The 18,246-nt window shown below is 33.5% G+C and overlaps 1 protein-coding gene across 5 annotated transcripts in view; it reads left to right on the plus strand.

The window, feature by feature from the left end:
* The window catches only part of LOC130897169 (syntaxin-binding protein 5), a 273,488-nt gene that overhangs the window by 221,002 nt on the left and 34,240 nt on the right, over nucleotides 1–18,246 (plus strand). For 2 of the 5 annotated variants that reach the window (XM_057805885.1, XM_057805887.1), the window contains exon 14: nucleotides 10,109–10,150. The exons of 1 other annotated variant lie outside the window; for it this stretch is intronic. In XM_057805885.1, the coding sequence (XP_057661868.1) occupies nucleotides 10,109–10,150 (42 nt within the window). Of the gene's footprint in view, nucleotides 1–4,576; nucleotides 4,824–10,108; nucleotides 10,151–18,246 lie in introns of all 5 variants that reach the window. 2 more of the 5 variants (XM_057805888.1, XM_057805889.1) reach the window with 2 other exon arrangements.

Below are 18,246 nucleotides of genomic sequence, written 5' to 3' on the forward strand. Positions count from 1 at the left end.
CACTATAAGGTAAGGAAACAGGATGAACTCGTAAGGGACCAGATCTTGTAAATTGATGGGCGGTTAACCTACTCAAAGTGCAGTTCGTGCATTTTCTTCATGCGTTACATATTCAAGCAAAATTTTTAAGCTAGAATCTAATCTTATGATCGTCCAGTACCATTTGGTGAACTTTTTCGATGATATCGCAATTGTTTTGGTCATTCCGAACGCTTGTTCTCAGTCAACCTTATTCGGTCATGTTGGAATTCAGCTGTCCAAAATGTTACGGTCATAAATGATGGTGCAAAGAATACGCGCACTATGTTAAGAAAGTCACAGGTTGAAAAGAGTTGATCCCAATGTAAATTACAAGAAATTTCGTGGATAGATTAAAGGAATCTGCAGTGAAATATGACATAGTAAAAAGATGATGCGGCGAGTTTAAATGTGGTAAAGACGAACATACAAATGGAGAATGTTAAAAAACTTTATGCTGCTATTAGAAAATTAGTTAATTATAGTGCTAATATAATATATACGCCTCAGAATAATGCAGCCGTTCATATGTCCTACATTACTATACATTATACAAGGTTTATATTATTGGATTTTGCTTCATAATCTCTGGATTTCGCCCCAGCGATTATCGTCTTGGACATCAATAAAGTCACTGGCTCAAATAGAATAACAAGCCTGCTGTGCAAAATCTTTTTCCTGTAATATATAAGGTTGAAAACTTGCTCGAGTTAAACCCATACCAAAAAAGAGGCTTACCCACAACTACTGTCCGATTGCGTTGGGCCCAGCCATTGCCAAGGTCATGGAGAAAGTCATTAACCAGCAAATCTTGAGTCTGCTATCATCATCAGCGACCATCAATATGGCATTCCTAGACATAGATCAACCGGAAATATCCTGGTCTATGTCACTAACATATCGAAACCTTTGACAGTGTTTGGTATTCTAACCTTCTAAATAAATCAAGACCTGAATTATTTACTTGCTCAATAGCTTTTTTAAAGACTGATTACATTAAAATCACTATCAATAACGATCTTGAAAACATTCTGGAGTGAGATGGAAGCAATCTGTTCGAGTTTAATCCGGCAAAGACCCAAGCTGCTGTTTACGCAGAGAAGGTTCCCATTGAGGCTAAGAATTCGGTCCTATCTGGACATATAATATCACCGTCATCGCAAATTCGCTTGTTGGGTGTTGAGGATGAAAGCAAATTAGCTAAAACAGCTTCACAAACACTTGAGGCCTTCTTTAAGACCAAAAAGCTATAAACTCCACAATAGCTTTCAATCCTTTACAAGATCCATATTCGTCCATCCATCCAGTCGACTTATAGGTGATCCAGAGCAGACGCTCTTCCGAACTCAACAGGCAAACGTGGTTCAGGAGCACCGAATTCACCTGCAGAAGCCCAGAACGTCAATTTATCGAAACTCTTTTCTTCGAAGAAGTACATGCCTGTGGAATCAGCTACCAGTACCGAACACAACAACCTGCAGAAGTTTAAGATCAATATCAACAGGCAACTGCACATAGCAGACACCACTCGAACTCTTGTGCTTGCTTATAACATAAAAAAATGTACTGAGAAAATGGATGCACTCTCGTATAATTGAAAATAGTAAGCATCAACTAGTCAGATAATGATGGGATATCCCACTCTAGGCACCGTGTACGTTGATTAGGACTAGAGGTGACTTGAGTCAATAAATTTCGGATATAAAAATGAATCAGAGCTTCCAAAACCCTCCAAAATATCATTAGTTTCGGCGGATCCCCTGTTGAAATATTTCTCTCATATTTTCCAAACTCGCCGAAATGCGTAGACATCTCTCTTCTTGGAATACACCTGGAAATAAATCATATAAATTTTAAATTCCATTATAATATCTTGTTATGTGGCATTTTGTATAAGAAATGAACCACGAAAAAAATATATTTGGTAAAGAAAATATCAATTAAAATTATTATCAAATTTCAAAATGTAATTGTATTGCGTATTTTTACTCCTTCCAACCAACAAACAATACAGAAAATTTTTTTTATTAACGCTTTATTCCAGCGGGCATCGGTGGGTTTTTGACTTTGTTCTCGGTGGCTTTGGCGCATTATTAAGGGCGAGGACGGCAGTTTCAATTATCTAGTACACCAATCAAGAAGGCTTTGGGGTAGGGAACCACGTAGCTTAGCGTAGGACCTGCCCTAGTGCCACCTAATAGCTTTTATAGTTTTAGCTCACAACAGCCTTCAGCATTAAATATTAATCAACAATTAAGTGCGTTGCTTGTACTCGTCCTAGAATCAATCATTGCTCATATTTTTTTTGTCGATTTTAAATATTTTTGTTTCGTTTTTTTGTATCCAAAGGTATCACCGCCATCTACTGTACGATTTGGAGAACATCGATGAAAATCTCTTAATAACAAGAAGTTACAATAATAATAAACAAATTTTGTATTTTGCCCTTTTCTACTTTTCAGCGTATCCTTTCAAACAAAAATCAATATTCTGTTAAATTGTGACACATTCACTTATAGACCTATCTCTGTTCTGAATTTTTTAACGAAACAAAACCTTTCTGAAGCAATTAACTAAGATGATAATACCAATTTACCTCTATAAAGCGATCTTTAATAATTATCCGATGAAAAAAAGTCTATTACGTAATTAATTAATCTTCGTTTATGATAAAATAGGAAATCTGATGTTCGGAGGATTGGAAAATGCTCGGGGATCGTTTATTTCGATAATTAAATATCTCATCGCAGATCTATTAGAAATAAAAACAAATTACTAATAGCTCGTCGTCAATTAGAGACGAATACAATTAGAGTGGTGGATTATGAATTTATTCGTTTGGGAAAAGTTATTTGGAAACGTTTATACTCTAATCTGAGCAGATGATGTATAATATCATGGACAGGGACGTCGTTGAGCCTTCCGGAACCTTTTTCAGAGGAGGCTCAGTCCTCAACTTCTTGCATTTTCAATTTGTTTACCTTCCTCACTATATAAAGTCATTTATTATCATTTTCTTTTCTAATCATTCAAACTTGGGCTTTCCTTGCATCCTACGTTCACTATCATTCTTATCCCATCTCCTAGTCAAACTCTTCCTATATATTCCCATCTTAATCTCACTTTTTTCATCTCATTTCTTTCTCCAGCACATCTAATTCTCATTTGTTGTTTTTCTATATATGTTTTTTTTGTTTTTTGATCCCAAGGTAGTACGTATAATTTTTCTTTTTATCCTCAGCATCATTTCGGACTCTTCCTTTATCATAATCATCGTCTCACCAGTTTTGTTATTTTGCATATTTTCAGATTTGTTTTCATTCTTATTAATATTTTTTTAATCGAATGAAATGCTCTTCGCTGTTTGTATATTATCTTTCACTCTTATTCTATCCTCATTGTTCATAATTATTACACCAAAGTAGTTGAATCGTTTCACTACTTAAAATTCCCTTTTTTCAATTATCACTTTTTCCTTATTGGTGCATTTCATATACTTTATCTTCTACTATTAGACTCATTTTGGCCTTCTCCTATTGATTCTTTCACTACATTTTCATTCTTTGTCACGTCCTTTCCTCAGGCTACTGCTTGATTTTTTGATATTTTTTCAACACAATCGAATTTAAAGATAAATAATATCACTGATTGTCCATCGTACTTCCTCACTCATATTTCTGTGTTATATTTCTGTAGCACTTGAGTTTTTATTGACATTTTCTAATTAACTCGGGTGAGATTCTCATATGTGTCAAGTTCTCTTTTAATATTGTTCATACTGAAAATCTATGAATAACATTCCAATGTTCATATTTATGAAAATTATTAGATTTGACACGTGGTTTATTAAATGATTTTTCCCATCTTTAGTAATATTAACTGTCAAGAGATATCACAATATCTAATATTTATTAAACAACGCCCTGTAGCTACCACGTTGCTAATTAAATTGCTTAGAATTTATTTATTTTGTATTATTGGACAAAAGCTCTTTCACACAACATCATCGTTTATAAAAATGGGCTGAGTAGAACTGGATTTTTCATAACGAGGTTTCCACTCTCCCCCACCTCTTATTTGAAGAGATAGACTAAAACTTGTGACATAAAAAATGCGCGAGATTAATTGAAAAACTCGATTATCGTATAAAAAGTTTCAATTAATTGGGTATATTTAAAAAAAAGTCATATTTTAGTGGTGGCGCTAAAATTTTGAAAATCATTTCCACATATTTCTTGGTGCCACTTTTGTTATAAGTGCTTTTTGCCTGAAGCTGTAATATAATCTGTTCTTGGTACATTTTAGAAGTGAACACAACAAAATTTTCCAAAATATTTTGAGAAAGACTTAAAATCGAAAAAATTAACCAACAAAAACCTAGAAAACAATTTTTGAATAAGCTGAAGAAATTGGCATTTTATACATAAAAGTAGTGTACTGATGTGTATGTTTATCAGTGTATTTAAAGAGAAAACGTAAAGATGGCGTTGGTATTTAGGGATTGTCCCTTGTCTCTTAACGTGCTGGTGTATAAGTGGTGCTGGTATACTTGGAATAGATAAACGGCGTGTGCAGTCCAGCAACAGCGTGTCCGGCCGGCAACATCTCGTCAAGTAGTGGTGGTGGTCGAATACGTCCGGACCCTCCTCGCAGATCTCGATCCCAAGGTACTCGCAAACTGCACAAGTGCCTCTCAACGGCTAGCTACTCCGAGGAGGCGTGCCACTCCTCGATGCTTCTAGGTCCGTCGACCAACGCAGCCCAGCGGCAACAGTTGATCGTCGCTCGACAATATTGCAGTTTTGGTAGTACAGTCACCGCGCTATTTTTTATTTTAAATTCACCCCGATTATTATTACATTGTTAAACATGAAGATATTTAGGTAAAAGTGTATAAAGTAACCGAATTTGACGCAGTTGAAACATCACACAAGCATGATAGTATTTTTTTGGCTGTGTAAATTGGCACAAATATAAAAAAAATTGCATGTAACACACACAATTTTTAGTTATATGTGAGTACTAGTACAACAGATAAACGAGAAATGATTGTCTGGTGTTTTTTAGATGTTTCTACTGCTCTTTTGAGAAATTATTGACATTTTAATTTGAAAATTCATCGTATTATTTCATTTTTGTATGAACTTGGTCGCTGTCTATTTTAACATACTTATTCTTTATCAGTTTTTTTATTGATATTTACATAGTATCACGAAGAAGGGAAAAAATTGAATGTTTCCTTCAAGGTTAGGTCCTTTCGGAAGGTACAATCTATACGAAATTAAAAAGTATAAGAAATTTGTACCTATAGACGTATATCACTGATTATTTACCTTGAACGTAGGTTTAATTTCTTCGTAATAGAACTTTTAATCAAATTTATGAATGTATTTAAAAAATGTTTTAACGTTTTTTCTCCATTTCAACATCTTACTAGTTGACTTAACACGATTTCCATTAAATAGTCCATCCACATTAAAACTTTTTCGACATTGTATTCATATTATTATTGGTTTAGGTACTCTTGGTGACGATGTCGGTGTCACTTAAAGAGCGGACAGACTGTTGGCCAAAGGATTTGTGCGTAACTGCATCGTCGCTGCTGTATTGTCTTGTTCCTACATCATTTTCTCAGCCAAATTCAGCCGCTTTTGCTCAATTTCTGCGAACACGTGTTTAATAGTTTTTCAAGATCATAAAATGGTCTTCGTCTTCTTTCCTTTTCATTCTTAGTCTTAATCTTCACCTTGAATCGTCTTTCGTGATTCTGCCTCACTTTGAACGTCATTACTTGGTGCAGTATGACTCCTAGGTATTGGTTTTTGGTTCTCTTCTTCAACGATATATGTTCCACGTTGTATACTACATTCAGTTTAAGTCATCGCGTTGTCGCTGATTTGGGTAGTATTGGTAGCGATGTCGTTGTCATACATCAAAGAAAATTATTCCACTGGAATTTGAAAGACTGACATCAGTATCCTCTATTAAATCCAATATCATTTTTATTTCATGATTAGTTTTCAGCACCAGATTAGGTCGATAACTCCTTCTAATTATCTTCTTATTTGCTTCGTCTTGTGGACTAGCTGATCCTAGAACGTAATTTCTTGATTCGGAATATTCCCTAGGATGTCTTTGTTTTTATTGATCTAGATGATATCTCCTGCTACTTTATCTTTTATTTTTGAAGTCATTGATTTCTTTTATGGCTTTCTGAAGTATTTACGTTTCTATCGGTAGTTTGAGTACATCTAGTGTCGAAGACAATATTGTCAGCGTAGAAAGTCGACAGGGCGTTGACCAATAAACGTGGCATCCATTGGACTCATGCAGAATAATTACCCATTCCATTTTTAAGTTCTGTGTTTAACCTCCTAATATCCTGGTCCTAATAATAACTTCCATGGATTTAATAAGGTTTTTTACACGATCATGTTAGATGCCATCCCATTTTACAGTGAGCACCTTTTTAAGGTCCGATTTCGTGGCTAGTGCCCAAACTTTTCTCTTGAGTACATCCCATAAATGCTCGATAAGATTTAAGTTCGGGAAACGCGCTAGCTAATCCATAGCAGCAATTTCGATATCCAGTGAATACTGCCGTACGGAACCTGCAGTATGTGAACTGGTATTTTCCTACATTAGGATGAAGTTTTCGCTGATGAAACCGACGTAAGAAACGAAGTGTTCGCCTGAAGCCTAAAATATCTTCTTTGTATCGGTAATCCTTCATTCCACGGCCAGTTTCAATAAAAACAACTCGGTGTTTGATTCCATTAAAATTCTCGCCCAATCCATCCAGAAACCTCCACCAAAAACCACGTTTTCCTTTTTTTATGCAACTCTGCGCGAATTTTTATCCAGGTCTACTGTAGACTCGTCCTCTTCCATCGCTACCATTCCAAGTATACTCTGCTTTTTCCTGAGAAGAGAACGGTGCAGCATTGTTTGTCAATCTAATTAACGTGCTCTCTGGCAAATCATAGACGAGCTTCTAGGTGGGCTGGGACTAGTAGCTGGCCTTTTTGGCTCAATATTAGCTGCATCAAGTCTTATTTTGACTGTCCAGCCACCCACAGCTCCTAGCGTTTCTCTGATAACTTGTCGGCCTTGAACAACGTGATAATCTCTCTCGGATGTGCACTTTTTTCTTCCTGAACCGCGTCTTCGATGAAAGTTAGCAGTCTTTTGATAACGAAGGTAAATTCTGGAAATGGCAGACCGCTTTTTGTGTCCATTTTCAGGTAGAATTCTTGCTTGTTATTAACGGAGGAGTGTATCTGTTGATGTTTGATGATAGTAGGTCAGGTAGATAATCTTTCATAAGGTTCAGTTACCCCTAATTGGCACAATAGTAATGTTAGCTTGAAGATTTTACTAAGGAAAAAACAAATTCGTGATTCGTTTTTTTGGTTGTGACTTGAGATTGCAGGGGTGTCACCTGAGTCGTTTTTTTATTTACGTGAGTAGTTTAAATCGCATGCAGATCCTTGTGAAGGAATCAATATCCACGTGTTGTTTATTTTCTTGTTCCTGATATATTTGAAAAGTTCTGATTTTCAATCTGCACAAAACAGACAGCGGTTTCGGTCTTAATTGGATTCATCAGTACAGCACATCTGCTTCTTGGATTATAGTTTGATTTTCGATTTTCTTGTTTTTTTTTTGGAGTTTTTTTGAATATTTGGTTTTAAATGAGTATGAATAAAGTTAGTTATAAAATCAAAAATATACAAACAATTATATTCGAACATAGTTACTTTATTAACTTTTACACTAAAACCAGGATGAGACGGTTGACCATGTTTAAGGAAAATCAAATTTCAACCATAAACTAGCGTCTAATTTTTGTTACACAGGATGTGATTTCCAATACTATAAGAATGATGGATTTGAGAAGGGGAAACAGCCATAATATTACCACGGTATCCGCAGAAAGTAATTTCAATTTAAAACTGTCTTGCAATTCGTTACTAATAATCGTTTTTTTCCTTTTGTACACTGTAAATAGTGGAATTTTAGTTGTACAAATAGATCTAGTAGGTGATCTTAATGTAAGTTTTATCAGTTTTTAGAAATTAACACGTAACTAATCACTTTGGGTAGTTAATTAATCGTACTGATCTTACCTTGATACACTACTGGATTTTGGATGGCCGGAATATATTGCACAATAATTATTTTGTTTTAAACTTTTTATTGTACAAACTTACTTATAAATACAGTCAGTGATTCGATCCCATGCGGCCCAATTTTCTATATAAGCTGTTCATTATACGGAAAAAGTTCCAAGCTTATATTTCCGTGAGAGCAGAAAAATAATTTAATGCTAATTTTCACTCATGCTTTATGTCCAATTTTTTTAGGACTTCTGCATTTCTATTTGTTCTCATAAATATATCCAAAAAGTGTATTTCGTCCTTGTCCATTTATTGTAATTTACTCGCAATGTGGACGCATTGCACGCAATTGTGAATCAGTGGTAATTGCTCAAATTTGTATCTAAAAAGTGACCAGAAAACCATCGAAATCAATGCGCCAATAGTCGAAATCCGTTTTTATTTATTCGCAAAAGAACACTTTTATGAAAAATCGCCTCTACATTCGATTTCAAGGAAATAAACATTCAATTGGTATCAATGCAGTAACAGTATCCGTATCTTCTTTTGACGAAGTCGTTCATAATTTCTTTTATTTTCTCATGGGCCAACCCCGAGGGACCTTGATATACCAAGGAACGTTAAATGCTTGACTCAAGTCGATGTTATGCAGGTCTTGAAACTTGATGACTCTTGCTGTTGTAACTCTGTTGGAATCTGATATACCAAGAGACGTTGACTGCTTGTTAAAGGATACAAATGTTTGGTAAAGAAGTCAACTGTCACGTTAATAGTCACAATAATAAGCAGATTTATCGATTATGGGCACAGGAAAGCCCTAGACGAAAGTATGAAAGAGCCCTGCACACTATAAAGGTTGTTATGTAGTGCATTATGATTGCTAAATACTTAATTATTATTTTGACGAACACGAAAGCTTAACGTGAATAGTGACCATCATTAAGATATTTTATGAAACTTATTGGGTCCAGAGCTGTAGGAGGTTTCAGTTTAACAAGACGAAACCACTTGATTCAAGCAATTTAATACATGATTCCCTAATAATTTCACGTAAAGAAGTCTCTCAGAAACAAAGACTTTAATCTACTATTTCATCCTCTAGCTCAGATTTGAGCATTTTTCAAGATCAGTTTATCATTCCTAATGCAGCTGTTGGACATGATCCCATAGCTCCAGCTGCACATATGTCGGCTAAGATTGTTTCTTATGGTGTCAAACCAGTTCTAGTATCCCAAACCACTTATACATAATAAATGGTCTAATGATCGCCGTGTACATTCAGAGTAAGACCGTTGGGTTACAATCCTAATTTATGCATACCATCCTTGGTTATCTTCTTTTCATGCTTGTTCTAAAGAAATTTACTATCTAGTGCAAGTCCATTCAGCTATTCTTTTTCTGTTTTCCACTCAATGGCTTGTTCGTCTAACTTGAAGAGCTTGAGATTTTTCTTCTTAGATAGATCTTGGTCGGGTTGACATTTAGTCCCATAGATCAACACAACCTTCTTGTTGAGTTGAGTTCTCTTTGAACTATGTCACTGGCAAGATACGCCGTGGTATTAGGTTTACTTAGCTCTAGATAAATGGGGATGGAACTAGCTTTTGTGGACATCCTCTGTTTGCTTGGAATTGTTGTTCTGCCCTAATTTCATTTCTTCTGTTCTACTCTAATAATAATAAAAGAAATATATTCGATACTCTATTTGGAGATCTTGTATTATTATAATCGTATCGAATTTTATATGATATTTTAATTTTAAATTATATGAAGGACTATTTGAAATATATTTTATTGCGTAAAATTACCGGCTTTCCAATAATATTATCACAAACTTGTACTTCCTAGAAACTAACTGCAATTTTTCTATTCAAACTAACGATTTCACAAATGGAAAGCTTTGGGCAGATTAATCGAGAACAAAGTCCCAAGTCAGTGGCTTAGTAGTGAATAAAAAATGTTTTTTCTAGGAGATACAAGCATATCGAAAGTTCTTTGTAATTGTGTATCAGGTAAGCAATTCATCCATCAAACATTATTAAATGGAATTTATTTAACATACACGTCTTCGAATTTATCACTGTTTTTCATTTTAACGCCTTGTATATTGGTCAATCTATCAACCTGGATATTACGATTATTTTTTTATTTCCACAAATTTCATTTTTCAAAATTAAATAGATTTGTACTGTAATTCATCATCAATACTGATTCTAACATCTAATTTAAAAAATTGTAATTTCCAAATCCTAATTTATTATTATCCCAGTAATTTTTTTTCTTCATGTTTTAAATTTGAAATTCATTAAATATGATTATGAGTTTAAAAAAACAAAGATTTTAACTCCATACTAGAGCCGCCACTACTCCTTCTATTTTTTTGCTTTCCCCACTTTCTTATGATCCACGTAATTTGTCGGCCTTGGATACCGGATGTAGTAAGTCGTTCACGATTTCCTTCACCTGTGTAGATCTGAGGGGCCCTGATGTACCAAGGAATGTTAATTGCTTGTCTCAAGTTGATGTTATACAGGTCTTGGTACTCATGCTGTTGTAATTCTGTTTAGATCTGATATACCAAGGGACGTTGACTATTTGTTTCAGGCTGATGTTCTACTGTACTTCTACTCTACTTACTTAGAACCAAGTTCTACCTCAACAGGCCGTATATATCTACAACGTTAAGCAGTCGATGTCGTCCTGTAACATCAATCGTTACACTTTATCGAATGCTTTCTTATCATTGTTGAAGAACACTACTTATGTATTTTTTCCATTGATTGATATGTTGATTTTGATCCGGATCTATTTTCCATATCAGGAATGACATTTCTGTTTATATTGATGTTTGGGTAAATTTTGTTTGGCAAAATTCATCTCGAATCAATAATTTTGTTTTAATTTTCAGAGTTGAAATTAATCGAAAATTATTCTATTTTTCTTTTCGCTCATTTTCAAAATTTGAATATTTTTTGGGTTTTATTTCCAAAGGAATACTCGAGTATATAAGGGAGTGAAGTTTCTTCATAACTGGGTCGAAATTTCTACTATTTTTCTTTCCAAAAAACTGAGTTTAATTGAACATTACTTCAAATGTAATTTGAATCAATTCTTCCAAATAAATTACATTTGTTACATTTAAAAAATGAATTTTCCAATTGTTTTCGCCCAGATCTTCTGTTTATTTTCAAATTCTTAATCTATTTAATGAAGTCAGTTAATTATTTTTTCTGAAAATAAACGTTTTTGTTACGAAACATATTTTTTTTTGTAGACAATTTTTTTACGTGCCATGTATATCAGAAAAGCAATAGCAGTATCTTTTTCAGACGAATTTTTGCATTATTTAGGCGGTTAGTTTGTTGTAGATTTTGAATACACACTGTAGAATTCTTTCCACATCACTTGTAGATTCTTTTAAAAAATTTGTATACTTTTGTTTTGATTTTTTTTAAACTTTTATTAGTCGGCATATTTATAAGAAAATCGACTGACATGATTTAAAAATATTTCTAGAACATAGTTTCCAACTCCAACAGTAACTCTAATAGTAACCGCATAATTTTAATTCGTTAAGAAATAAAACGATAAAAATAAAGCTCTAACATACTTCGAGCTTCTTTTTTTCCAAATTGAAACAAAATTTAATATTAATGCGCTGTTGCAACATCTTATTTTACTTCAAAAACTCCATTAAAAATTGATTCGCCGTATGTTTGCACTATTCCATTATATTTTTACTACTATTAAATATTGGGGAGTATTTCGGTAACTCCTACTTCACTTTAAGTCTAACGTAATAAGAAACAAGAACATCTGAGAAACAAAACAAAGATTAACACATCAATTGCCAGGCATATAATAATTTATATTTGGGCACATTATGCTGTTGTTCGTCATTTTAAATATATACAAATAATATGCTGCTAGTTAACAATTCTGCGAATTCAATCGAGCTAAAATTGATCTAAAAAATACGGGATTTCCCCTGTGGACGAAAATTTCAGAATTTATTACTGTATTCTGTTGATAGTTATTGAAACTATACCAGAGATATGGAGTCTCCTAAAAAAACAACAGATATAATCATGTCTTCAATGAATTCTATTTTTTTTGGGAATTAAATCAATGAATAGAAGTCGTAGATTCTCTTTTTTAACTAACTTTAAATCTACAGCAATAAGATGTAGTGGTAATCCTTTTAATTTTATTACCTATTGGATAGAAAACCGTACTTGTAAGCTAGAAACGATTCCTTGTACCTATTTCAATACCATCATTAAACTAATATATGTTGAAAAACTTATTGCCATGATGTCAACTAGAGTTTAAGTATCATGAGTACAAAAAAAAAGAAGAACAATTTGGACGTTGTCTAAGCAACAACCAAAACAATCATTGGTTACGGGATCTACACCAAAAAAGTATTACATCACTTATCAAATTGGCAACATCGCTTATAAAATCAGCGTTAGTGGAATTTGTAGCTGCACTACAAGAAACTATCAAATATACAAAAGGCAATAGAAATATCGAGAAGTTTAAAATTTCCGAAAAAAGATATTGGGTTTTCCTTCATATTAACTTTTTATTGGGCACAAATCGAGAGTACCGTTTGTGTTTTACGAATATTTGTACTGAATACTGCAAATTGTGCAGTCAACAGTGTCCCGAATCGTTGCGAGATATCGAGAAACCGGGGATAGAATTCTAGTACAGGAAACTACAACTGTAGACAATAGTTTTTGGGGACTGCAAGCTTCACGAAGAAGACATGTAACGGCAAAACAGGAGTTAGCTCAAGTTAGAAGTATAAGAGCAATTTCACAAATCGTGAGAAATGTTTGAAAACATGCTGATATTAGAAACAGAGTGGATGTCACTGTTCCTCAACTGACCAGGAACACCGTGCAGCTGGGTCAAGATCCATAAGAGAAAATGCGAATTGGAATGTTCAAGAAAAGACTTATTTCAAAACCAGGAAAAGATCTTCATGTAGACCGATAAGCTTGTTACCCACCATTTCGAGACTTTTTGAAAAATTGTTACTGCAACTAATTGATCTCAGCCTAGATGTAATTCCACAATATTAATTTGGTTTTCGGCAAAAACACTCAACAGGTCGACGATGCCATCGAAATGTGCATGAAATCAATGTAGCCCTAAAAGTAAGAAATTATGGTTCAGGACTATTTTTAGACATAAGACAAGCCTTTGATAAGCTTTAGCACGACAGCTTGCTATTTAAATTCCAGTTCAGGAAACTACAAATGTAGATAATAGTTTTTGGGGACTGCAAACTTCACGAAGAAGACATGTAACAGCAAAACAGCTTCAACAAGAGTTAGCTGAAGTTCAAAGTGTAAGAGCAGCCTCACAAATCTCGAGACTTGCTGAAAAACATGCTGATAATAGAAACAGAGTGAATGTCACCCTTCCTCATCTGACCAGGAACACCGTGCAACTGGGTCAAGATCCACAAGAGAAAATGCAAATTGAAATGCTCAATTTAAGACTTATTCCAAAACCAGGAAAAGATCTTCATGTAGATCAATGAGCTTTTTGAAAAATTGTTACTGCAACGAATTGATACTAACCTGGATATAATTCCACAACATCAATTTGGTTTTCGGCAACAGCTCGACGATGCCATCGAAATGTGCATGAAATAGCCATAGAAGTGAAAAATTATGGTTCAGGTGTATTTTTGATAAGCTATAGCACCTCGGCTTGCTATTTAAAATCAAACGGACTCCCTTTTTTAACTTACTGAAATCATTTTTATCAGATAGACTCTTTGGAACAAAAACAAAAGACAAAACGTCACAATTTACATCCATTAAATTTGGAGTTCCACAAGGCAGCGTCTTATCGCCAATATACATAATATTCACCGCCGCGCCGACCACCAGAACAGGCATATTTGCGGACGACACTCTTATTCTATAGATCCCCGAAGATCCTATAGTAAAATCCACAAATCTATAAGAACATATATTCGAAGTAGAAGAATGGCTCAAAGGGTGGAGAATAAACATTAACAAAAGCAAATCGTAGAGCATAATTTTTACAACAAGAAAAGAAAAATGTCCTTCAATATACATTAACAATGTAGAAAATCCACAAACAACTTGCATTGAATACCTAGAAATGCACCTAGGTGCTAAATTAAGCTGAAGAGAACACACTCATACAAAAAGACCTTAAAATGGGAAATTTGTAATGATTGTTAGATAGAAAATCAAAAATGTCGTGTGATCATTCCAATCTGAACTTACGGCATAGAGCTGTAGGACTGTGCACGCAATCTTATATTCTGCGAACAATTGCTGATTCTCCTTGGTATGCTCCAAATCAGATGATGTACGAAAACCTTCTAAATGCAACAGTCTAGAACCCAATACAACAAAGAAGCCAAATATATTACCAAAGGCTGGAATGACATGTTAATTTCCTACTCCAACCATTGATGTAAGGAAGAGACGACCGTAAACTGAAGAGAAACTGGCCACTAGACCTAAAATGAGGTGTGGAGGAGATCTTATTGGAGAAATCTCATCAGGTGAAGCTTCTTTTTGTAACCTCCAATGTAAATTCTGATTGTTATCAAACAAACATTGAAAAAAAACCTGTTTATATGGAGGAAGGTAATTTCCTTGGCACATAAAAACAAACCCTCCTCCAAAACAAATTTTGGAGGAGGGTTTATCATGATGTGGAGTCGAATATCTTCAAAGGCTCACTCAGAATCGGTACTGATACGATCATGTGGTTCCTCATGTCCCTGCTCGCGGCCCGGACTATTGAGCATATGTGGTATAGTTTTGGTACCAGCTAACCTTCAACAACTGCAAGATGTGTTAATGACTGAGTGCAACAATTTGGACCAATATTACTTGAATGACTTGAACAAAAGTAAGCCAAGGCGTTGTCGTAATGTGATTAGGTCTCCTGAAGGCATTATTACAACTATTTTCCGATTTCTGAATTCTTTTATTAACATGTATACAATACATTCTGTCTTTTATTAATTTAAATATGAAAAACAGTTAAGACTTTCTGGAAACATTCATATAAATAATAATAATAGTTATTCTATCTCATTGGAATGTTTCATGTTTTATTCTCGGTCGTCAATAACTAGGAATCCTTTTTGGAAGGATGCTAGCTAAAATCGTGAGGCCCTTACTAATAAAATCGTGGGAAATCATGAGAAACCGTGAAATTTCGAGATAAAACTCTTCTCCTTCATAAATATGAAAATAAGTGCCTAAGTGATATAAACTAAAACTCTAACACAAAATAAAATTAAAAACACCTGATAAAGGAATGGTAAATAAACAATGTAAAAAATAACTTTATTCAATACGAAAATGAATCACTGTTTTGGGGTTGCATTGCTGCAAACTTTAATTTATTTGTTAAATGTCTGGATAGTGAAGTTATAGCAAAGGTTTTGTTAAAAGGAGCCCTTCCAACGTCAAAAAAATCGCTAGAATAAGAACAAACATCGTGAAATTCTGAAATTGAACTGAAATCGTGAGATCTGGCATCGCTGACCACATGACCAAATTACTTACTCACACTCAAAGTGGTATATAAAAATGCAGTGCTGTCAGTTTCAGTAATTCTTTTATATTCTTGATACCTCAAAATATACTGATCCAAATATAGTATTATACGGGGTGATTCATTGATAAATGTGTATATTTCATACAGAAAATAATAAAATAAGAAGTTATGTTTAGAGATAAAAAGCAAAAGTATTTTTTTTAATTTTGACTTATAACACGAAAATATAATTTGGTTGATATCTTCACATTTTAAGATTTTTTATATGTAAAATATAAAAGTTTATTAATGAATCACCTTATATATTTACATGTGATGATAAAATATTGTTTTGATGAATAAATGTCAGTGATTTTACTTTTAAATATCGGCTTCCCTTGACAGAGATAAACCCGGCTGATTTATTAAACCCCATTTCCAAATTCGAAACGTAAATTTAATATTTTCAAAACATCTGTGTACTTACTATCTTTTTATCTTACTTTTCAGCATGTCATTGAGAGGTGACTTGTACTTCCAAACCTGTATTTTCACTAAATGCAAATATGTTCTATTTTTCAATCTGATCTGTGTTCTTAACTGTGTGCCTTTGTCCGTCCTGTTTTCTAAATCTTTTTACTGTAATTATAATTTTTTTGTGTGTGTTAAATGTTACGCATCGATTTTATTCTTTTTGATAAAAATTATAGTTCCAGACCACAGATTATTTTGGTCGATAACGGAATATTTAATTTCATTTTTGTTGGATGCTTTTGTACGGTTATTAACCCAGAAACACCTCACCCCTGGTTAACTTTATCTTTTATTTATGTTATTCCTTTGTGTATATTTTGTCTAACACTATAATACCTAAAAATATATACTTTCGAAGCACATTTTTATTTTAATATGAATGTTCGTTAAATGAAAATAAATATCTAGAATTTTTAATTCAATTTATTCATGTTTTTATTCAACAGTAGCTTTGAAGTTATTGATATGAACCAAAAATTATTGATAAACTTTTTTAATTTCAACTTTATATATTCTTCAGTTCAGAAAAATGTGGAAATAAATACAATATGAAGTGAAATAAATTAAGAAACTAAAATAATATTCAAAAACGAGGAAAATGTGGAAATATATGTAAAACGGCGGAAAACCTTCGTGATAAAGCGGAGGAAACGGATGAGCCTTTCACAGTGGGTCAGTAGTTAAGTATAAAGTCTGAAAAAACCAAAGGAGTATGGAAAAACTTGGTGAAGTATGAAAAATCATCTGTTTTGTCCACAATCGCCTGATTGATGTATGTGTTACCGGCTAAACTCGATTTCAGGACAAACTAGTTTCGCCTAGCCTAAACTAGCTCTTCCGGTACGCGATAGAATTAACTAGTATAACCTAGTCCAAACTAGTTGATCCTGATATTAATACACACACTCTAGAATAAACCAGTAAGGCCTAGTCTAAATATTATAATATATCTAGAAAGTCAAAATAAATAGATAAACTGAATAAAAATCTTCGTAATTAGAAAAATAATCATTCTTATTAAAACAATAATGATTGGACGTTCGAAAAAATTGGTAATACAATTAATCATACTAACGAAATAATCAAATCACAATTTTTAAAATTGTTATTTATTTTCAAATGGTGTGCTCTGATGGCACGTAGAATTACCCTAACCTAATCTAACCTAAACTTTTTTTGTGGAAGGAAAAATCTTCTAACGACGTCTGGGATGGTGACCCAGGTGATTTTTCGGTTGCCCCAACGCCTACTAGCTAAAAACCCACCCTTTTCTCCACCGACGCATGTCGAACCGTTCTTAGCGAACATAACCTCAAAACACACTTAACTTAACCTAATTCAACCTAAACTAACCTAACCTCATTGATTATTTTGACTTTCTAAATATACTATAATGTTTAGAAAAGGTTGTACTAGTTTATTCTACAGTGTGCGTATTTGTATCAGGATCAACTAGTTTGGTCTAGGCTAAACTTGTTTATACTATCGAGCTTAGGACAAATTAGTATAGGAAGAACTAATTTAGCCTAGACAAAACTAGTTTGTCCTGACATCGGGTTTAGCCGGAAAGATATGCTCAATAGTTGAGAAAAAATATTGAAGGAACAAAGAAATTTGGAAAACGTCGGGAAATACCATACAAATTTTTGAGTTACTTGATGTTTATAATCAACAAAATTATTCATTAGTTGAGGATAAAATCTGATATGACCTAAAAAGTGAGGAAAATCGTTGGAAAATATATCAAAAAGGAGAAAATACATAGAGTAAATGAGAAGTAATAATTAAATTTTATAAGACTTAAATTCATATAGAGTCTGAACAAACTATAAAAATATATAAAAACGTGGAATTAATGAAAAAGAATAAAATCATGAAAATTATATGAAATCATTGGAAATTAGTGGAAATTATGAAATAGTGAATAAGAGGATATGAAAAACTGCGAATAAGTATGGAAAAAGGTAAAATTACAATGGAAATGATGAAGAATTGATAGAAAAGTATCTGGAAAACTATAGGA

Source organism: Diorhabda carinulata, chromosome 8, assembly GCF_026250575.1.
Source record: "Diorhabda carinulata isolate Delta chromosome 8, icDioCari1.1, whole genome shotgun sequence".
Lineage (NCBI taxonomy): Eukaryota > Metazoa > Arthropoda > Insecta > Coleoptera > Chrysomelidae > Diorhabda > Diorhabda carinulata.